The sequence below is a fragment of the Gallus gallus genome, chromosome 1 (assembly GCF_016699485.2).
Source record: "Gallus gallus isolate bGalGal1 chromosome 1, bGalGal1.mat.broiler.GRCg7b, whole genome shotgun sequence".
In the NCBI taxonomy this organism is placed as follows: Eukaryota; Metazoa; Chordata; class Aves; order Galliformes; family Phasianidae; genus Gallus; species Gallus gallus.
The window spans coordinates 2353951-2377817 of record NC_052532.1 but is presented as its reverse complement, the minus strand read 5'-3'; the positions used below and the strand labels follow the sequence as shown (position 1 = coordinate 2377817).

The window sequence follows — 23867 nt, the reverse complement described above, 5'->3', positions numbered from 1 at the left end:
CTTTGAAATTGCTGCCTTTGCCTGTAAATGAATGGTCTTAAAGGTTAATGCTAACTTCTTTTTTTGCAAAGATGTCTAATACAGGGGCGAGGGGGGGGGCTAACAAAATACAGGATTTAAAGGCAAAATACACTGTAGTGAAGGAAGCAGCAGGATTTCGAGATGAAGTAAGAGCGATGTGGAGTGCACCTTGAATTTGGGTTCAGAAGACCAAGAGCTTGTGTGTGCTGTAAGAGCATGCAGAGCTTTGCAAAGCAAGGAGGTTGGCCTGAGCATTCAGAGCTGTGGAATTCAGGGATTTCTCTGTCTAGGAGCTGTCTTGGTCATTGGCCTGTGTAGAATAAAATGGGGGTGTAACAAAGCACAGTTGCTTGTCTGATGCTTCACAGTGAGGTTCGGTATTGTGGTGATGGATGATAAAACCAAATTTTCAGTGTCAAACAGGATTCTGAAGTTGAAGATGCTGGTGGAGCGTCCTAATTGTTCATGGATCCCTTCTGGAGGAAGGCAAGCAGCTTTCTTAAAGCACCACAGTATTTCAGCCTTCGCTGTATGTATTTCTGCATGCAAACCAAACACTCAGTGGCCATAAAGCTTTGTAGCTGGTAGTAAGCATCACCGGCTGAAGTGGCAGCACATAAAGACCTGCAGTGCTGCTGCTGGCTTTGCAGAGGGGTGTTTTTTTTTTTTACTGAGTTCAGCAGGATGCCCCAGAATAAGCACTTTTTTTAGCTGCCCCGGTGGATATTCTCAGTTGGCACTTGTTCGGGCCGTGACTCAGCAGTTACCGTACCACTGATTGAGCACCTGGGGAAAGGACCCGGTCAGCCCGGCGAGCATAGGTGAAGGCAATTCATGTGTGTGACTAGAAAGTGTGGAGCCTGGCTGCACCTCTCTTAGACCCCATTTAAAGGCTGACTGCCACTGGGGAAGGATCTGTTCCTGAAGATCCTTCCTTGGTGAAGCTTTTCCTCTACAAACCTAGAATCTTCTGATATGGGTGAGCAATCTTCCTTTATAGCACCTTTCTTTTGTGCCAGTCCTTTTGTTAGCACACCTTTGTTGTAATGCCTTTCCCATTGTATTGATCTGTCCAATTGCTACAGCACTCATCCTGGTCACAGAGTGACAGAGTAAAGTCATCTGTTGTGCATTTCATTCATGTCAGAGCTTATTTTGCAGTAGTTTAGCACAGATGAGGAACATGGGTGTTACCTAAACTAAACACTAATTTGTGTGCAGCATACTTTCTGTGGTGCTGAGAGCATGATGTGAAACCCTGCTTTGGGGCTGGAGTTCATTTGGAACTCAGAAGTACAGTGGTATGAAGGGAGGTGAATCTCTCCATAGTTTTGCAGCTGCTCAGCTCTGTGCAGCATTTCTGTACTCCTGCAGTTATCTGTTGTGCCACATGATGTGTCCTACAATGGTGTTTGTTTTCTTTTGCTGTTGAATAGCTTAGTGAACATTGTGTTCTTTCAGTTCACAGCAATGGAAGAAATTTATTAGCTTGTGAAATGAGGAAGGCTTGTTTTCTGTGCTCTTAGACCATAAGGCTCTGTTGAGTTCTGGGCATGGTTTGAAGAGAGTTTGCAGCTCCTATTTTCCTTATCTCCCTCCTCAAATGAATCCATTACACTCTAAGGGTAAATTTACAGATGAGATGGTGTCAGAAATCTGGTGTCCCAGTGTTTGGAATTGCTGTTAAGCTTTTGATGACTACAGTCTGATGAACTGCTGGAAAGCAACAGGTGAAAGCGGATTCAAACGTACCAGGGCAGCTTGGTCTAGTATTAGATATGGAGGTTGGTGGCTTTGTGTGCAGCAGGGGTGTTGGAGCTTGATGATCCTTAAGGTCCCTTCCAACTTAAGCCGTTCTGTGATACTTGAGGTCCTTGTTTGTCCTATCGTGCTTTGTTCCTTCACCTGCAGTGCTGAGGAAGGGAGACCAGAGCTGCAGGAGTCATTCTGTTTTCTAGAAAAGAAAATGTTTTCTTTTCATGCAGTCTTGTCTCTTGCAGAAATGGTAGAGACGGCAATTGCTTTTGGTCAAAGTGGATGCATTTTCTTCTGTATTTACCTTTGGAAATCAGCGATTCCTGTCTCAGTTTTCTCAGTGGAGGCATCTTGCTGGATGACAGTGCTTGAGGGCTCCTGCAGAAGTCTTTTCACTTACTCCCTGTGTTGGTTGTTTGAATTGGGTGCTGGAAAGCAGAGGTGAAAAATGCTTCTGACCTGAAGATCAAATTCCACTTCTGTGTTCTTTTTTAGGACTAAGTCTTTTCACCCGGAGGTTGGTGACACACTGAACAGGTTGCCCAAGGAGGTTGTGGATGCCTCATCCCTGGAGGCATTGAAGGCCAGGCTGAATGTGGCTCTGGGCAGCCTAGTCTGGTGGTTGGCGACCCTGCACATAGCAGGGGGGTTGAAACTCAATGACCGTTGTGGTTCTTTTCAACCCAGGCCATTCTATGATTCTACTGGAATGAATAGTCCCAAAGGATTTTTAAAATTAACCTAATACCATTTATATTCACTGGCACTGGGGAAGTAGCAAGATTTGTTTCATTCTTGTAGGAAATACGTTGTGCATCTCATGATTAAAAACATTGCAGGGATTTTTGCCTGATCATCTTCTCTATCCCGCCTTCAGTGAAAGCAGCTTGAATTAAGCATTTGTACAATCTGTATTTTTAATGATGTAAAATCAAAAGGGGCATTGAGATTTGGCTGAATGGATTTCTGTTTTACTGTAGCCTAAAAACATCTCTTTTCAGACTAACATCCAGTTGGAATTATTCTAATCCTATTGAGCTCTTGCTAATGAGACAGGCATATGCAGCCATCCAGCTGCCAAGAACAAATTACAGGTATTTTACAGGAGAGGCGGATTCTCATTTAGTAAAATGAGAATGAAAAAACAACTGAAGTGATCAGGGAACCCTTCTGGAAATCCCCACCGAGTTCAGAACATATATACACTTGGTATGCAGATTGACATTTCTTCTGTTGGCCGTGTGTTTTGAGTGCTGCTGCTTTTCAGGGAGCTCTGAGAAGCTGATGTATATTTACTGTTTCATAATCCTGTCCTGTTTTGTAATTCTCCCCTGCAAAGTTCTTGCTGCAGAGTTCCTTTCCCAAACAGTTCTGATCCCTTTCTATTTGGCAAACAGCGTGTTGACTTTTCTTCTTCCTTGCTGCACATTTTAATAGAACTGAAACAAGCAAAGATGCCCTTGGCTTACTTTTCTGCAGTGTTAGCAGGAATGTGTATAATCTCAAGAATATTAAGTATTCCTTGCTTTGCTCTTTGCTGTGCAGAACAAGAAAAAGAAATGACTCCTGTACCGAGGGGCTTAGGAAATTCAGGTGTAGAGAGTAATGTTTGAGATTCAGAGTGACAGGGCTCCTTTTTGTAGTTACAGGTGCCACTAGACTTCAAGGATTTAATGTTGTGGATTTATTTTTTTTTTTAAAGGAGAAAAATAAATGGTAACAAATTGCTTGAGTAGAGAGAAAGTTGTTCGTTTTGGTTGAAGTAGGTAAAATTAAGGCTCAGCGTATTGGCACTGTAACTGGAGAAGAGGAGAAGAAAGGTCTTGCTGCTGGCTATGAGCAATTGAAAGCGCTCGTACTCTTTCAAATATGTTGCAGAAATTTGTACCTTAGAACTAGAGTGCACAAAAATGTAAGTTATTTTGTGGGGAAAAAATGTAGTACAGATTTTTGAGAACTCAAGAAGAGGCATTCTCAGTTTTGTAGCATAGTAATTTCTGACGTGGCTCAATGCAGCTTCATTTCAGCTTCTTTACGTATTGCAGTTTGTATTAAGTTTGCTTTTCTGTGAGTGCTCTTTGATGGTTCTGCAGTATGTGATCATGGGATGGATCACACATGTGCTTTCTGTTTCCCCAGCTGTCCATCCAGATGTCTGTAGTGACAGTTTCTGAAATCAAAACCTTAAACTTCTGAAACTTCATGGTCTTTTGGTAAAGTAAATGAAAAAGGAGTCTCTGCAGTTGCTTTTCTCCACTTGGATCTTGGGTTGTGATTTTTAACTTCCGGCTTATCTGTAAGAAAATTATTTGCAGGTGTTTTAAGGCAGGCAAAATTGTATTGCAGGCAAATTTGTGTGGATGGGATCCCTGTCCTGTCATAAAAATAGCACCTTGGTTTAACCTGGGACTTTGTCAGAATGGATCACTGCTGTCTTGTGTTTCTGCACATGTGGGAGCTGAAATATTCTGGTAAGGAGGGCAGGCCCTGTGTTGGCCTATGGTGTGTTCATATTTGTGTGTACATGCACGGCAGTGGGGTAACTTCACTTCCAGCTCCTCCAAAATGTCACCCACCTTTAGGTGATCTAAATTGTGAAAATCTTCCAGAGGATAAGAAGAAATAATCATAGAATCATAGAATCACCAAGGTTGGAAAAGATCCAAAGGATCACCCAGTCCAACCATCCAGCCATCACCAATAGTTATCATTAAACCATGTCCCTCAACACAGCATCCAAATGTTCCTTGAACACCTCCAGGGTCAGTGACTCCACCACCTCTCCGGGCAGCCCATTCCAGTGCCTGACCACCATTTCAGAGAAGTAGTATTTCTTAACGTTTAGCCTGAACCTTCGCTGGTGCAGCTTGAAGCCGTTGCCTCTAATCCTATCACTAGTCACACAAGAGAAGAGGCTGACCCCCAGCTCATTTCAACCTCCCTTCAGGTAGCTATAGAGAGCAATAAGGTCTCCCCTGAGCTGCTGCTTCTCCAGACTGAGAATAAATGCTCTACTATATCTGATTAGTGGTTAATGTAGCTCAGTAGTTGGTCTCAAACAGTGTCAATATACCATGTTAGGAGACTCAGATGTGGCTGCTTAGAGGTGCCTGGTGCCTTATACATCTCTAGTGTCTGTGGTTGTTGGGTTAGGGAGGTTGTAGGACACTGTGAGGCCCCCCCCCTCAGCCTCCTCTGGACTGAGCAAACCAAGGGACCTCAACTTCTCCCCACATGCCAAGCCCTCTCCCATCTTCATAGCCCTCCCTTGGACACTCTGGTTTTATGTCCTTCTTAAATCGTGGCATCCAAACCAGCACCCAGTGCTCAAGGTGAGGCTGAAACAGGCATCTCTGAGTTTCAGTGAGTACTGCCATAGTGCTAGCAGTGCACAACTTAGTGATGTGTTTCCATTATACACCTCATTTTGATGATCTTTAAGGTCCCTTCCAATCTAATCTATGATTTCTGAATTCTGTAACTGTCAGATGCGTATCTCCTTTCAGTCTTTTCCAAACTGAAGAGTCTTTGCCTTAGTGGAGAGAGAAACTATTTCATCACTTCCACTATTTTAGTTGTGTTTTCAAGGCCAACTGAAAGCAGACCAAAACTGCACCCACTGCTCAAGCTGTTGGCAGAGCAAGGTTTTGCACAGCAGCAGACCAAGTCCTTTGCCTTGCTCTCATCTTGCTGAATTCTGGGTGACTTCTGTGTATTAAGCTTGTGCTTCCAGAGAACTAGAAGTGTAGAAAAAGACCTTGGCAGCTACTTCCCCAATATGTGCTGCTGAGGTTCCTGAAGTCAGAATGAATGGACTGAGGCATTGAGACCTCAGTGTTCACATTACCCTTTTTTTTTTAGCATGTATTACTAATGCTTTTCATAGTACTAATGATTACATACTACTGTTGGCTGTGTTGTGGTTTGAGGTGAGGTCTTTGAAAGCTGAACACATTCTTTCACTTGCTTTCCTTTCATTTATTACAGTGTGAACCCAAACTCACAGGTACTGTGCATTTAATTCTGTTGCATTAGCTGTATGCTTAGCTTTGTTTTCTAGCACATCTTCCTACACTAATTTGTTGGAAGTGATTACGTGACCTCTGCTAACTGTTGCAGTGTTTCAGTAGTACTCAGTGCATGTAGTTGCAGCTCCATTGTTTGATGAACCAGAGCTACGCGTGTATTTGCCAGGTAGGGAAGAAAAATGGCCACGGGGACACGGATCTGCCTGCTTAGCTTGTTGCAGGGCAGGGATTTCCTATTTCCATGTGGATTCTGTAGCAGTAGAGAGCTGTGTAATGCTGCAGTGGAGGGTGTTCTGCGTGCTATGCCAGATGTCAGCAGTAGAGCAGAAGCTGTAATCCAATTTTCTTAATTCCTGCTTTGTTTTCTAACCACTCTATCACTGTTCTTTCTTTCCAGGTCCTTTTTGCTTGATATTAAAATGCTTTGCATACAGTAGAAGCTAATTGAAATAACTTCTTTGAGAGAACACTAAGGCGTAAATAAGAATGGAATCTTGGTGTAGTAACACTAGAAAGCGTTTCCATTTCTGTAGCTAGTATGAAACGTGGTACTTTAAATACTACAAGTAAATCTTATGCATTGGAAGAAGTTGGGTCCTCTGGAATGAGGAGGGTGAATGGGGCAGGGGGGGCTCATTTCTATGTGTTCCTTGTACAAAAGCAGAGGTGCATCCTCATCACCTGTAACTACGGCAGCTCTCTATATTTGGGAAGAGGGTGTGAAGAACCTACACTGATAGTCTGAGCTGTAACAAAGGAAAGAGACTCAGTTCCTCATTTCCATGTGGTATCTATCCAGGCCTTCTGCCACTGCCATTTGAAAGGGTAAAGGTGTTAGAATTGTGTCAAATAAGGTACACCACTTGGGTGCATTGTCATCCAAGGTGTTGTAGGAAGCATTGTGGCTTTAATTCTTCTTTCCTCCTTGGTAGTTGAGTTGGACAAGTGTACTCATCCTCCTGTTGTGCCATGTTCCATCTGGTAGTACAGATTTGCTTGCTCACTTGAGTTTTCATAGCTGCTCTTTCTGGGGTCGTGATCTCTTGTGAAATGGCTTGTTTTTTTTTTTTTTTCCTTCTACTTCTAAAGATGAAGCCCTTGAGTGGGTGGCACAGCCTGTTGTTTTTCTTTGTAGGGAAGCACAAGTAGTGAACTGGAAGTTCTGGGTGTGTTTCCTTTCCCTTTGAGAGAAAGGGAGCATTTGTTGTTGGTGGTGTGTCCCAGATAAAAGTAAACAAAGAAAGAAGATTTTGCACTTGTTCTGGCTATTTATGTTAGTCAAGAATTCAGAAAAATCTATCAAGTAGTAACTCCTCAGTTTGTCACTAAAGATACTTGTAGATACCCCTTAAGGAAATAGGTTTCTCTCATTCAATGCTTTATTTTTCAGCAGTGTTCAGTACTTTCCTTGTACCTCCTGACTTAACTGCAGACAACAAGTGGCAGTTACTGGAAGGCAAGTTGGTATTTTCTTACTGGTGGCAGGAGATGGTGGTTTGAGTTTGCTTGGAACTCATTGCTTCAACAAATTCAAAAGAAAAGCGCTCCAGGAGAGAGAGCAACAGTGCTCAGCAATGGCTTTTTGTTTCCTTCAACCTATTTCACCTTCTCCACTGAAATAGCTTAAAAAATCTAGGACAAAAAGAAAAATTCTCACTAACGCCTGGGCTGTGTATTTTTTCCTGCTTAAGGGATTGCAAACTATGCCTGCTTTACTGCTTTTCTGTCTATATAGTCTTCCATCATATACTATACCACCTTAAAACAGTGCCAGTGCTCAGTAGAAGTCTGAACTTGAGTAATTTTTATGAAATAATGGTCTCTATGTTTGTGCTCTGCTGGGTTTATTTTTGAAGGCATCTCACTTTCAACAAGTGGATGTTCAGAACTACTTAATCCTTCTGTAAATCTGAGAATTTTGGAGTGATGCCATGAAACTTTGTCCTTCCCTTTCTGGTTTGACTGCATTTTCATCATCTTTGTTGGTATCTCAGACATCCTTGATTTAAGTAAATAAAAATATTCCTGTTGCATGATGCTACTCCAAGGTTAAAGTGGTGTGTGTGGCAGAAATAAGGGTATGTTACCCTTTTTCACTGTAGTGGTATCATGTTTGAAAACAGACTGACTGTTGGAAGGCACGAGAAGGCTTTTGGTGGTTTTCTGTCTCTACTAAAATAGAATTTCTTCCTGATAGCTCTTTGTAAGTGATAAATGGGGATATATTTCAGATGTTATACTGTGCCCATGGTTGTGACAGTTGGGAAATACAGAAAGTGACATCAATTTCAGTTTTCATAAAACCAGTAATATTGTTAATTTAAAAAAAAAAAAGTTCCCACACATCTGAAAGGCAGGGAATTAATAAAACACAGTTGTTTTGTTTTTTATTTCCTTAATGTACATTGCTCTTTGCAGATCATCAAACGTTTATCAGGTGAAAAAACAACTTGGTGATGTTAGACTGATAGCAGTGACTGGTTTCTGGTACATAGTGCATATTTTAAGAAGAAACTTCTTTTACTGATTGGTAATTTAAAAATACCCAGATTTTTATCATCTTTTTGTCCTTAGGACTCTGTCTACCAGTGATGATGTTGAGGACCGGGAGAATGAAAAGGGCCGCCTGGAAGAAGCTTATGAGAAGTGTGACCGGGATTTGGATGAGCTCATTGTCCAACACTACACTGAGCTCACCACCGCGATTCGCACCTACCAGAGCATCACAGAGCGCATCACCAACTCCCGGAACAAAATCAAACAGGTGAAGGCTAGCTTTACATGTGTTACTATGCTTACGTTGCCTGTAGTCTTGGTACAAATATATGCAACTTCTTTTTCTGAGTTCTGTTCCCTTATTGGTGGTGGAACACAAGCTCACGTTTTAACTTCACATTTTTCACCTTTTTTTCCCAGCTACTTGTCATCTTTAAATGAACTAAAAATTGAATTGAGAATGCTCTGCTGGCTGCTAACCAAACTGTGGTGTGGCTGGGAGCAAAGCATCCAGTTTTAATGCAGTGGTCCCAGGCTGTCTTACTGCCAGTGTATTTTCCATAGTATCTCCTGTTGACTTTTGAGAACACAAGTAATTAAGGAGAAAAATAAGAGGAGGATAAGAAGAGCAAAGCTTTGCAGTGCCCTCTGTTCATTTACTGTCTGGGCAAGTTGCTATCAGGTTTTTGAAGTCTAAGGGCTGCTAAGCTAACACCTTTCCATCTGATCTGTTCATGTCTTTATATGTTGGCCTCCAACAACCTCCTGAGTAGTCTGGGTGATTCATCAGCTTGTTTTCTTTTTTTTCCTCAGAATATGATTTTTGGTGCTATTTCCAAACTCAGTTCTGTTGTGTGAATGTACATGAACTCTGTGCCCGTGTGTATTTCTGTGTTTTGAGTGCTCACACTTCAGTAGTGTGTCAATAAATAATTCTTGTGCTCTTTGTTCTGGACTTGTTCCATCTGCTCTCTCCTTCCAGCTCTGATTACTGTAGCAATAGATGAATTCTTTGGTCTCCTGTCCTGTCTTTTACTTCCTATATGGTTTGCCTCACCTAAACTTTGCAAACTAGGCACCAGACTTGTTTCATTTTTTTTTTTTTTCCTGGCTCTGAGGAGGTTTCAGAACCTTTCACAGCATTGCCTTAGGAACAGTAGGCTGTGACCCTTCTGGGGCTACGTCCTGACCCTTCTGCCTTTTAAAATTCATTTAGCATTTTCAAAGAGAATGAGACCATCTTGATGCTTTCCAAGGGTAAGAGTTCATTCCAGGATTTATGTACAAAGCTCAGCACTTTGAAAGCAGAGATCAATTGCACTAAATTTGAAGTAAACTATAGCTGGTGGCCTGTTTTCACACAGTATACTAAGCTTTGCAGAGGTCAAAACAAGCATACGGGGGAAGACCTTTTGGTCCTGCTTAGAAGAAAGACTGTAAAGGTGGAGGACCTTTTGGTATTTAAGTTTTCTTACTAGTTTCGGTCAACATGTATTTCAGTAGCATTGTCCTAATCTCACGGGAGACCCCAGATCTGATTTGTCATCAATATGTATTACACTGTCAGACTTCCTTTTGATTTTGATAGCACAGGCATTTACTTATGTTAGAAACTGTGGAAATGACAGGCAGTCTAGATCCCTCTGTGTATCTGCCTTCTGTAGTTAATTCTTGTATGAATACCTGTTGGGAACAGCTTGCTTTTGGCTTGGTTTGGGTTGTAGCTTTTTACAGGTTTTACCTGTAAAACTGAGTTACAGAGGAGAAGCTCTTAGACCTGCCACAAGGAGGTTGTTTCTTAAAGTCTTGCTGTTCATTCCTGTCTGTGCTCCCAAATGTAGGTATAGTTCATCATCTTTCATGCAAGGACAGATGTGGGAATGTCTTGTGAGATTCCTTCTAACCCCACAATTCTTGTACTTGACCCAGTTTTGCTCTTTGTAACAGCAATCCACTGATAATGGTATGCTGGGTCAGCGAAACGTTTTTAATTAAGGTATTGAACAGGGATTATGTCCGAAATGAAATCTCTGTGCGTTTTAGTTTCCCTTTGCTTTTGTGGCAAGTTATAACCCTCTTACATTAGCTTTTCTGTTGGTCTGTGGGTTTTTCAGCATTAAACTTTGAAATGTCTTTCTGAAAAGAATGATGTTATTGTGTTGAAGTTTTAGCCTCTTCTGGCTGTCTAGAGGCTGCCCTATATATCTAATTACCAAATGTCTGTATTTTGCTCTGTCCATGTGTTTGGCATCTTCTAAAGGCTAACTGCCTTTATGTGGACAAGGTGCATCGAAGTGGGATTTCTGGAGTACTTTGAAGTCTTGCTATTTAAAAAATAAATGGAAAGGCCTACTTCTCAGAGTCTCTCTTCATGTGATATTCAGTGAGAGTTCCTGAGAGAAGATTGGAGCCTGAGTATTCAAAGCTTATCTTGAAAACAGGAGTAGTGTGAAAGCAATGTGCGAAGCTGTGTTGTTAATTGCTTCCATGTTTTAATATGTGATTATTGATTTATATTATGTAAGAAAAGTTAGGTTGTACTGACCTTATCAGAGGATGCTAGAATAACCTTAAAGCATGGAATATAGGCTATGGATATGACTAAGGAGAATGGATAAGAAAAGCTGTTGCTGCTTCTTGTTAAGAGTGGGACAGAATAAGAAGAGACTTTGCCAGTTGGACAAGTGTCTGACATATGAGCTTATGAGGCTCAAACTGAGAATGGCAAATGCTAAGGTGGTTCTCTAGGTCATAAAATAGCCTTGATAAGTAATAGAAATGCTGAGTTGCATTATATTCAAACAGCTATTTGTTTCATTGAAACCTGATCTCGTAAAAAACAAACCTGACGTTGCTCGAGTTATTGGGAAAGTGATCGTACCATCAGACAATTAGGCTTCAAGAAATTGACACGTAACTTGGAGGAAGGGAGGGGATGTGCCAGAAGATTCAATAGACAGATGGAAAATGTTTACAGCAGAAAAACTAGTAGTGGTTTATTTGCTTTCACTGCAAATTAGATTGTTGTTGTACGCCAAAATACTGAAATGATTTTTGCAGAACTGCAAATAAGTCCTTGGTCATGGTTAATAGGATCCTGCATTTGTTTGTGTATCACACTTCAGTTAACTTCTCACTAATAGTACAAAACTTATACTAAAAGCATTTCACTTTGAAAAAACTCCAGTTTCTTTTAGTTAGAGGAATAACCAGCAATTTTAAAGCACTTGAATTTTATTATTGTCTCATGATATTTTTGGAATTCCTAATGAAGTAGGTGTGGGAAAGGGCTGATTTGTGTTAGAAGTGCAAGTTACAGGGACAGATTAATTAAATCTTTTGACACATTGCTTGTAGGTGAAGGAGAACCTGCTGTCATGCAAGATGCTGTTGCATTGCAAGAGGGATGAGTTGCGCAAGTTGTGGATTGAAGGGATTGAACACAAACATGTCCTGAATTTGCTGGATGAGATAGAGAACATCAAACAAGTGCCCCAGAAGCTGGAGCAGTGCATGGCCAGCAAGCACTACCTCAATGCAACAGACATGCTGGTAAGATGTTATACCTTGTCCTGGGCAGATACTCAGTATAATTATCCTGGTCAGTTGTTTGATCATCTGCAGGCAGATCTGCCATTTGTGTTTTTATGTTACTTGCTTTTTATTTTCCTACTTGTTTTGTCAGGTGCTGCTCTCTTTAACTGAAGTTTGTTTGTTTTTTGTTTTGATCTTCTCTGACTGGACTTTGGGTCACAGTCTCTGATCTTGTTTGGTTATCTCTTGTTTTTATTTTGTACTTTCAGAGCTGTCTTTACCTGTTTACTTGTCCTGATCCTTTTTATAACCAGTTATTTCTGTACCCATTTGATCTGCACATAGAATTTCCTGCTGCTTTTGCAACTTTATATTTCTCTATGCAATTTTTTTTCCACTCAGCTTTCTAATGTAGCTTTTAAAATGTTCTTAGGTCTTCTCGAACTGTTCTATGTGCTAACATGATCTCTTCTTGCTTTCCTATATTTTAAATATTGTTTAAATGAATTTCCCAGGTACCTGTGTTGTTATCATTCTTTATATCTTACAAATTATTTCAGTACTATTTTTGTTGTGGAAGAATTATCCAATTTCTCTCTGAGTTCATCTCCCAGAATGCACTCACAACATCAGTCATTACTCTGGAAACCATCTTTCACTATTCAGGTTTGATTGCTTCTTTTGTCTTCCTCTACGTCTTCTACCAGGACTCTTGATCCTTGTTCCTTATCTCCAGCTCATTTTTCTTCTTTCCCCTCTCCTTTCAAATATTTTTGTTTCCACCTCTTTTTCAAGCATACCTTCCATTTCCAGTCCTGTGGTGGAGACAGAATTTTCCTGAACTTCTTTAAAATAAATGTTTCTCTTTCTTTTCTAAACTTAACAAGTGGATTTCCTAACCAGACTCCAGTCCTTTATTTCATGAAACTGTCTTCTACAGTAACCAGAAAGTTTGAGAGAGATTATATCCATTCCTGACACATGTCCAGTTCTGAGATCCCTGGTACAGGAGAGAGAAACTCACTGCAGCAAGGCTGGTGAAAGTCCAGAAGAATGGTTTAGAAGCAGGAGCATCTGTCCTATTAGGAGAAGCCAAGAGCACTGGGACTGCTTAGCTTTGGGAAAAGAAACCTGGAGGAGATCTGATCTGATAGAAGGCTGCAGAGAAAACACAGCCAACCTTCTCTCAGCAGTACCCAATGCCAGGACAAGAGGCACTGGGCACAGGCTGAAATATAGGAAATTGTATTTGAATGTTAGAGAACACTTTACTGTGAGGATGGCTGAATGGTGTGATTGGTTGCCCAGAGAGATTGTGGAGTCTCTGATAATTTTCGGACTGGGCATGGTCCTGGGCAGCCTGCTTGTAGCTGGCCTTGCTTCAGCAGGGGAGTTGGATTAGAAGATCTCTAGAAGTCCTTGCAACCTCAACTATTCTGTAATTCAGAAGTGGAGGCAAAAATACTTACTTTTTTGCCCAATAATGCTTTAAAGAAGTCTTTTCATTGCCTTCTTTATTTCCTTTTTTAACTTCCCTGTCCTTTGCATTTCTCGCAGCTTCAATCTTAGCTGTGCCTCTTCAGTTGTTTTTTTTTTTTTTAAATAAGCCATTAATTCATCAACAGGATGAAGAGCTGAAAATCTTAGTGTTGTCATCCTGTACTCCTACAGCCAAACTGTTACTTTAATTTCTTTTCTGTTTTCTCTTATTTTACCTTAAATATGACTTTTTCCGTACCTCTAAACTGTATTAGGCAGTCTACTCATTTTCTCTGATAGCTTGTGTAAGTGTATCTTGATTTTTGTTGATACTGTCACATTTTCTTGCCTGATTTCACCCTATCTTCACCTTCCTGGTCTTTTCTGTTGCACATGTTCTGTTTTCATGCCACATCTGGTGCAATCATCTTTCTGTAATCTGGTCATGATTTTCCCTTTTGTCTTTTTCAAAACCATCTTCCAGGGACACTCTCAATCTTATTTTCCTTAGATTCTCACTTTCCTTCAAATATGAACTGTTGTCTTATATCTTTTCTACCAGTCTATGTCATCTGGGTTGGGTAATGTATCCATTTCTATTCAGGGTTAATATCATTATTGGTTGAAATGTCAGCAAGTGTTGATAATTTCTTTTACTGGTGGACTTGAACTTGAGCTAGTTTGCTTGTGTTTCTTTTTTTTTTGTTGTTGAAAAATTCTTTTCAGAGGGTAGTTGCTTAAAAACAATTCATTTTCTATCTGAAATAAAAGATAAGAAGTGTAAGAAGAGAAATGACTTGTAATGCTCATTTGTTTTAGAAATGTTTGGAAATACATACTTGTGCTGTATTCATAGAATCATAGAATGGCCTGGGTTGAAAAGGACCACAACGATCATTGAGTTTCAATCCCCCTGCTATGTGCAGGGTCGCCAAACACCAGACCAGGCTGCCCAGAGCCACATCCAGCCTGGTCTTGAATGCCTCCAGGGATGGGGCATCCACAACCTCCTTGGGCAACCTGTTCTAGTGCGTCACCCCCCTCTGGGTGAAAAACTATTATCAGTTTGCAATGCGTTGTGTGCAGTTTCTTTGGTATATCTATGTATACATACATGCATGTGTGTAAATGTGATGTGCATGTGTAGGTAGGCTTGCCCAAGACCATCCAATACAGACAATATTAGAAGTACAAACTTCTGAGTATACCACATTACTTTTGCCCCACTATGGAGTATCCATTCTAAAGAAGTAAATGATAACGATAGAAGAAGCTAATGTTTAGATGTATATTAAATCAAGGGATGCAGTGAAAACTTGAGTGAAAATTAAATGCTTTCAGCTGTTCATTACTCTTTGAATGTTCATTTGAAGACAAATTTCACCTGAAGCAGAGAAATAGTAACCAACCTGCATTCGGAGCCTTTTTGTATACAGAAATTGCTATGGGCTCATTGGCTTTTGCCATCTTCTCATAACGATGCCTATGCAAGACTGTGATGTTGTAATTGCTCTCTGGCTGCAGGATAATTCCTTTCTCCTTTTTTATGATAAGAATATTATGTAAAATAATGACTAAACTGTCAGAAATGCAGAATGTTTATGGATCTCTTTGTCTTCTGTATTGTTCCTCAAGGTAAACAGATGCTCCTGGCTTACGAAAAGCCCAGAGTGATCTGACAAGGAGCTTGTATCCCTCACATTGAAATTGGAGCACCGATTAATATTGTTGCCTGTAGCTTTGTGATATGTACAGTCTAAATTAGACCTTTGCAGCCACTGTGTTAGGTTGATGCAAGCGCGCTAATAGCATAATTTCTGGTTGCTGCAACGCATTTCTGCAGTCTGTTCTTTGTATTCCACTCACATTAATTGAAGTAATTTTGCCACTGAAGCGTGTTTCAAACCTCTGCATTTAAATTGAAATTTTAATTCCCTTATTGTTTGGAAAAGACGGCTGAAGATGGCTTGTTACAGGTTTCATTATCAGTCAGAACTCTCCAGCTGCTGGTTCTAATGTGCAATGACTGAGTAATGCTGGGAAGAATTTATTAATGTAAGAGTGGCAGCTTTTCCCAGCAGCATGAACAAGATGCAAAGAATATCTTTTGACAGTACGAAGTTAACAATTTTAAGAGGCTGGTGTTGTGTTTCTCATTCTATATTTGTCTAACATAGTGCAAGTGAGCTTTGATTATCATTTGTTCATGTCGTGTGTTCTGGTGTCTTTATAATACGCACTCCTGTGAGTAGGGCCAGGGTTTGCTGTTCTCTGAATGCAGGTTGCACACTTTGCCTTGAAATTCCAGTTCCAACTTCTGTTGAACTGTAAAGCTCTGGAGAAATTAAGAGGGTCCAGAGCACACACAACTCCTGATTGAGACAGAACATTTCAGTTATATTTAACTTTTGTATTTGCCTTTTTGAAGTATGAGTTTGCATTTCTGTCTGTAAAGGGTCTCTTTTGTGACACACATTACTGCTAAAAGTGAAATTCACTGTAATGTGGCAGCTGAGTGCAGGTGCACACATGTATGTGTATTTTCTCTTTACTGTAAAGCACAGTCAGGTGCTGAGAGAGGAATTCTAACATGGAAGGAGCTTCATAAGAAGGCAGTGCATAGTCTCAATGGAGGAGCAGCAGAGCTGGTGACAGAGGCAAGATGGGACTAACTTATATAGCACTTGGCCTGGTGGCATTACTGTGATTTCTGGAAGGCAGGAATCTGAATTATTCTCATCTGAGGCTGGAAGAGAAGATCTACATGGGCTACAGAACACTAAAGTTAAGTCAAATCGTGAAGAAGAGGGCACAGCAGGATGGTCAGTGGGTGAGGACAGAAGGGCTCTTGCTTAGAGGTTCATGGCTAGTTTCCTTCAGCAGTGGGTGATGTATTGAAGGGCAATACGCTGCAACTACAGTTTCTTAATTAACTCAAGTAGCATAGAGGTCTGTGGTGTTGATCTAATTGTTCTGGCTCTACTGTTGACCCATGAGGTACCCATAGGGAGGAATTTATATTTCCATTTGTTTAAATAGTCTAAGAGATGAAATGCTGAAAACAGTTGAAGGAAGAAATGTTGTTGAATCAAGTAATTAAAGGTCATATCATAACACAATTAAATGAAAATTGCTTAGGCTACTTTCTTTGCATTGCCTGACTTTTAACTGTCCAGCTTTGCAATTTTAATGAGCTAATATCACTTTGTCAAAGTATATAGACTTTTAAAAACAACTTTTAAGTCCAATAGACCATGGCATACTTACTCTGAACTTGATTTCTTATTGTAAAAGTACAGTTCATTTGAGTGCAGGATTGTAGCAGGTAGCAAAACAGTGTGAAACTGCACACATAGGAGTATATTTATCCATAGGATAAAAATACTCCTATGTAGGAGTATTCCTATATAGTATATCCTCCTATATAGGATAAAATACTCTTATCCTATGGATAAGAGTAAGGATTACTGCCATACCAGCTGAATTCTTTTTTTTTTATTAAGAGGATGACAGAAAGCAAAGAATAGATGGAAAGGAGGAAGTAAGGAGCCCTGTTCACTTTGATTTGATATCACACCTGGTTATGTTACAGAGCTAGGAACTGATGTGTATCTGTGTTTTACTCAGGAGCACATTCTTTTCCTTGAGTCTGTCTGTTATTGTCTAAATTAGTAGAAAGTTGAAGAGAGGAGTAATTTGTTTCTCAAGAAGTAGGCCAGGGAACACTCCAACACTGACTTTTCTTCCTTTTTCAATGTTAAGGACAATTTTAGTTTCCTTCTGTCAAAGGAAGAATAATGTCTCCTGTTCCTTTCTGAAGTGAATAATAGCATTGGGCTTTTCTCAGAGCTGACTGCTGTCTTAGTGCCAATTTGCATTGTTGCCAGTTGGTTCGGTTTCTAGACCTGAATAAGTGACTGTTTTGTTGTTGCATTCAATTAAATGTACTTGACATAACATCTAGTTGCACAGATGAGGGATATCCGTTTGCAGGTAGGGGTGGTCATTTTCATTTGTGTTGATACTGCCCACTCAGAGCATAGAGTTCACTGTTGCATCCTTATGATGTGTTAAATGAATTTCTGTGCAGCTTTATAGACTCCTTTGTTAAGATCTGTAGGGTTAATGTATGTATTTTTTGTAATAGTTTGTTGTGAAATCTAATCCTTCTGTCAGGAACTTTCTTGTCTAAATCAGAAACGCTGGTCAGCCCCAATGTCTGCATACTAAAGCATTTTACAGAAATTCCTTTTTTTTTCAGTTGGGCTCTATTAAGTGGGAATACCGTCAGAAGACATTTTAATATGAAGACATGCTGTGCAGAAATGATTGTAAAGCTACTGAGGCAGTGTAAAGTGAGAGGTGGCATAAAGGAGGGAAAGAGGACAGACAAACCACGAGTAAGATATTTGAAGAATAGTGCATGATCACAAAGGATTTAGCTTCCTCTGGAAAGGAGGAGTCAAACAAAGAGCTTAAACATGAAAATATTTCCCAGTACAGTGGACTGGGTGGTGTTGGAGGTCTTTTCCAAGCTTGTTGATGCTGTGATTCTGATATTTTCTCAGGAGCAAAGAAGGGATGTTGCTCACCTATTTGACCTTCTCTTTCTCATCTCATAATCAAAGAATCATAGAATCATTAAGGTTGGAAAGGACCTCTTAGATAACCTTGTCCAGCAGTCAGCCCATCTTCACCATGCCCACACCCACATCCTTGCAACTGTTGATGAGGGTGGATAGTGATAGGACAAGGGGGAATGGTTTTAAACTGAGACGGGAGGTTTAGGTTAGATTTGAGGAGGAAGTTTTTCACCCAGAGGGTGGTGATGCACTGGAACAGGTTGCCCAAGGAAATTGTGGATGCCCCGTTGCTGGAGACATTTAAGGCCAGGCTGGATGTGGCTCTGGGCAGCCTGGTCTGATGGTTGGCGATGCTGCACATAGCAGGGGGTTGAAACTAGATGATCACTGTGGTCCTTTGCATCCCAGGCCATCCTATGATTCTGTAATTGCTCTGTGCCCTGTCTGCCCTTTTCTCAAGCACCTCCAGGGCTGATGACTCCACTGCTTCTGTGGGAAGTGTCCTTTCTGAAAACAATTTCCCCTAGAGTTTATGTGGCATTTGGAGTCATTACACCTTCCCAGAAAATGTTGGATGTTTGTAACCCTGGGCACCGGGTTTGATCTCACTGTCTGAATGTGACTGCTTTCCTTAGTGTAGAATGAGGAGAGGCTTTCAGTTGAGATTAAGCTGTGGTGACATCTCTTCTCAAAGTAAATGTATGAAATATATAATTAAAAAAGGCACCAGAATTCTTGGTATGCATTTTATTTACTGCCTGCATTTCTTTCAGCCGAAACAAAGAACGTTAATAAAGGAAGTCTTTCCTTTTGTTTCTTCAATTCTGGAATTCAAACACTGCAATGGAAGAGTGTTGTAATTTTGTAATTAATGCCTTCATTGAAAATAAGAGACTTCTGTTCATTTGGATTTCTATAGAAATTTTTTTATTACAGAATTTAAGTTTTGGCCCTGCTTCAAATTCTTTCTTTTGAATTACAAAAATAGCTGTACTTTTCATTACTTCTTGCCTTGAAGTCTTTCCCCAGTTAACACAGTGTCTTCTCATTGTGGGCTCAATGGCTTACGAGGGAGCCTTTTAGAAAGCAGAATTCAGAAGATGACATCTCCAGGGTTGTGTCTCACTTTAGGTTTGATGTGTGCAAGCATTTATACTTAAAAGAACTATTTTGTCCTAGTTTTTAGTGATTGGCAAACCTTATTATTTCTGATAGTTGTATTACTGAGGCTTGGAACACAAAGAAGGCAGCTTTGTTTTTATTAAGCTGCTGCATGGATGGGATATGTTCTAGTGATTCACACGTAAACAAGGAAATTACAAGCTTTCTTAGCCTTTCCTGCAGATTCATTTTGAATGCTGTACCTTTACTCAGATGACAGAGCTTATTAGCATTATTTGTTTGCCCCAAAGGAGCGTTATAAAGCTGAAATAATTAAGTTTGGAAGAGTACTTATAAGTTCTTCATATGAGAAGCATTGGTGCTGTGTATCGTTAGAATATATTTCACTTCTTTTCTGTCTTTCTCTGTTTGTTTCAAGTTTAGAAAAAACCCTCACCTTGCTTGGGTACAGTTGAAGACATGAGAAAATGGAAGGTTTCTTTCCCTTTAAACATATTTTTTTTGTCATTACTACAGTTACAGATAACTTTATCTCATTCTTTTTATCCTGCAATTTTCATTATCTGAGACAGTCTAGTACATTAAGTTGTTACTGCCTAATACTGCTTCATTTGCATTGGCACGCGCTTGACCTCAGCCCCTCCGCTCTTGGTTAATGCACCAACAAGCATTGATAGCTCTCTGGAGTATTATCATGTGGCTGTTAGCTCAACTAATAACAACCATTCATTTAAGCTGATGAAAGTTTATTAAATAAGAAAACATGCTATAATGAAGGTGGAATGGATGTGTCTAGTATCTTACTACAGGAAGACTCAGCTGTGCGACAGGCACCGACCATGATGAAAGGGGAGATGTTGGTAAAGTTCTGATCTGTGCTTTTGGGAATTGACATTTCTCAACGTTAAGCTTAATCTTTCCTGATCATAGTGTAGATGCAGCGATGAGAAGTTCTTTGCTGAAGGCAATTGTCCCTGCTATTTAATGATGCATCCTTTCTTTGGAGCGTCAGCTTGAGAGCTCTGTTTTTCAGTTTATATTGGTTGACTTTTAAACTCATGAAGCTAGGAGTATTACATACCTTGAAGTTAGTATTTCTTTTGCCATTTATATTGTTGGTAATTTTTATTACTGAGGTATTTTATGGACTTAATTCTGTGAGGCTTTTTAACACCTCCAGTAATCATTGGTCTTTCTGTGATTTCTTTTTTAAACTCTGATTTGTACAGGTGTAATCCTGCCCTTGGTGAAACATCACAACAAACACCAGCGAAATTTGTTGGGAGTTCTATTGGGTTACAGAACAGTGCAAGATATAATCTAGATAAAATTGATTGTATTTTTTAATGCAGCTCAAATGCCAGGGAATGATGGGTGAAGAAGAGGCATAAATTTAGTTTTCACGAAGGAGTTTGAAACACAGGGGTGAGTTAGCTTCAGAATTTTCCAATGGAGTGAACTGATTTATGGCTGAAGTTGGCATAATGCTACCAAGTAACCTTCAGAATAGCATGAAAGATGAAATGTTGTCATGTAGACCCAGAGGAAGGCTTATGCTGGTCAGCTTGTAAGTGAAGATCTATAGGCAGCGTGCCTGTTTGAGGAGGCGATGGTTGCCTAAGAATACAGTTCAATGTTACCTACTGTGACATCTTTATGAATTCTGTAATAACCAAGTTAGTAATTAGTAGGTAAAGAGCTAATTGGAAGGAGTTGGATTTCATTAACTGCAGAGAGATGGGCTGGGGAGTATGAAAGATTTGAGATGCTGTCTTGAAGACAGCAGGAGATCAATTCTGGAAACTGCAGGTTTGTATTTAAAGAAAAGTCCCAATGTTTTCCTGTAGTGCATTAGGCCCCATTGTTGTAGACATCATTTATGTTGGCAGTAGATGTTTGGAATGGATGGTCCTGAAAAACCACACTTTTCTTAATGGCAGTTAAGGATGAATGAGGATGCATGAAATCAGAGACCAAGTGTGGAAGTGAAAAATAGAAGAGCCTTTAAAATTATTTCTTCTGCTTTCACAATACCTGCAATGGTATCTCTATTCCATGACAGTGCTCCAGTGAGATTTAATGTAGATGGCAGCGCAAGATCAGACCAAATGTGTGCTGAGGCCACAGGTGTCTGATGGAGAGGATGCTCAGAAAGAAGATGAAGATGGAGCAAGCAATAGTAGACCTTTCCCAAAGCACTGTGAGCTTCCAACAGCAGACAACCTTCCACTGAGAAGCTGCTGTCTTTTGTGTTGAATAGCGCTCAGTAGATTTCTTCCTTGAATCTGTCCCTTTTACTTTTGGAACCAGTTTAAACTTTTGGCCTCAGCAGTGTCCTGTGGCAGTTGAGGCGTGTGGCTGAGCTGTGAGCCTCTCAGAAATGATGCCCAACCTTTAATTTGCTAAATTCATCTGATTGCCAAGGAGCTACCAAGGATTCAAGGCATGCAGCTGTCACAGGTACCAAGTCCATGTGCGTCTCATTTCCAGTGCATCGTCATCTAATAGTCCACATGCAGATGCAGATAGATACACGGAATTCCTTGTTTTGAGGAAGTCATTTAGCCATAGTGTTGCTGAGATAGCTCATATTTTGTATTGAAGTCCAACTGAGCAGTTGGCTGATCCTCTCATGGCTTTTAGCTGGTCTGTTCCTTGAGCACTGCTTGTGGTTTCAGCACTTCATTACTAGAAAGACATTGATGAATTAGAGCGAGTGGAGGAGGAAGGAGAGTGATTGATGGGCACCAGGAGTAGTAAGTTAGGTTGGGGCACCACCATTTGCAGAAACAGTTAGGAACAATAAAGGATGACTGCGCTTTGTATTACTGTGTTTATAACAGATTTGCTTTGGTATTTTTGTAGTAGCAGTATTCTTATCAGCAAAAGATGTAAACCCAATATTGTAAAATAGAATTAAGGTGGTAAAATAGTCGTGGGGAAATGGCTTTGAAATGGCTTTGTCATCTAATTGACCTCTGTGCTAGTATCTGATATTACTGATTATTATTATTTTTTCCTAAAGAAAATAAGACTAGACAGGATGGTTGATTTGGAATGTAGGATTGTGGAATTCAGCTTGTGGACATCTGTGGACAACACTCTTTTGCTCTGTTGAAGCATTAAAGAAGTGTGTTATTCCTTTCCCTTCGCATACACCTTTACTGTTTGGTGTTGTACTGCATGCTGGCTACTTGCTGCCTATTTTTGTGAAGTGGCTGCATTTCAGTTGTGTTGGATGAATGCACAAGTGGGCAATATAAGGCACTATGTTTAAGAGAAAGCAAACCCCACAAATGAAAAGTAACTATTTTTACTCTTCTTATGTCTACGTTTTCCCTGTCCTTATACCACTAAACAAGCTTACCCTGCTGGCTTCTCCCAGGGTGAACTGTTCTCTTGCAACCTGAGCATTGTTTTTGGTGTGTAGGTCAGAATCTTGTAGTTTTCTCCCCTCTTTCTTCCTCAGTGACCAGCAAATTCCTTCACTTCTAAAAGAGAAGTGACCTCAGCTATTTCCAAAACACTGCTGCAGGGCTTGCCTTCTCTGTCTTTTGGAACAGTTTTTGGAACACTGTTTTAGCTTGTTAATTCTTCCAGGATGGTTTGAAGGTGAACAAAATTGCTTGTAATTTTTTCGAACATCTTAATATCCAGTATGCTAATCAACACTCAGTACCGGTCATTATGAGTGCTTTATAGCTGTTCATTAATCCTCACATCCTGTGTGCCTTTCCTTCTTTTCCTTTTTTTTTTTTTTTTAAGGGAAAAGAGGCAGTGGCAGTCAGGAATAGCACTCTGATCTTTGTACTTTTCCTGTTCTCCATGCTTTTTAGCTAAAGGTTCCTTGCTTTGAGGCTATGTGGGTGTTCCTTTAAGTCCAGGGTCATCTTAGCTTGCCTTGTCCTGATAGCATTTCACACCATGCTGTACACTGGCCTAGGGTGATTTCGCAGTGAATGATTCTTGGATTTGTTAATGTAGCCTGGGTGCAAGTTCTCTTTTCATTCTTTCGTTGGGCTGTGACATTCTTAAGGACAGAAACGCTCTAGCTTTATCCTAAATGACCTTTCTACCAAAGTACTGAACAAATTTTACAGTTAAAATACTACTTTACTTGATAAGACTTATGTCAAGCTTCTAATTAGAAAAATATAAATGCAGTTTAAAACCAGGCTTGATCTGTTACTCATTATGTTAATCTAACACTGGAGATCCAATGTACTGTTCAGATGTTATACTGAGGGACATGGTTTATTAGGGAAACATTGGTGGTAGGTGGACGGTTGAACTGGATGATTTTGGAGGTCTTTTCCAATCTTGGTGATTCTGTGATTCACACACAAACCAGAGGTAGGCAGAATGTAGCAAATGGCTTCTTTAGATCTACATCCATTTAGGCCATTTTTAAGTCGCTCTCCTTTCCTGTACCTTTTGAAGGCAAGTTACTTGTAAAAGTAATAGATCAGTTCTCTCCCTTTTAAATGTCAGCACTGTCTTTATTCATCCAGCAAGGCAGCTGAAACCTTCTAGGCTGCTGCTGTTTATTTGCTGTTTTATTCAAAGGTTCAGCTTTTTCTCCATTTGTCGTACTGTGTTTGTGTATGACTTGACTTCTTTTCCCTTCAAATTGTGACCTACCACATTGTTTTCTTTTAACCTTTCTCAGTTGTTTGCTCTTCGTCTTTTTGTATCTGTCATCTGAATTGAGAATAGACTGGTATCCCAGATGGAAAACATTTTGTTTCCTGGTCTGAACAACCATTATTCTGTTTTTCCACCCTGAAGGAGAACTTGAAGGCTTTCATTTTTATCTCTGCTTATAAACTTCCACAATATTGGAGGTCTA

The 23867-nt window shown here is 40.2% G+C and overlaps 1 protein-coding gene across 1 annotated transcript in view; it reads left to right on the top strand.

The window, feature by feature from the left end:
* Window positions 1-8374: 8374 nt before the first annotated feature.
* EXOC4 (exocyst complex component 4) overlaps window positions 8375-23867 on the top strand; it is a gene marked incomplete at its 5' end in the record, with an annotated part of 409823 nt that continues 394330 nt past the window's right edge. The window contains 2 exon segments of the mRNA NM_001199320.3: window positions 8375-8568; window positions 11658-11852. Coding sequence (NP_001186249.2) covers window positions 8375-8568; window positions 11658-11852 — 389 coding nt within the window.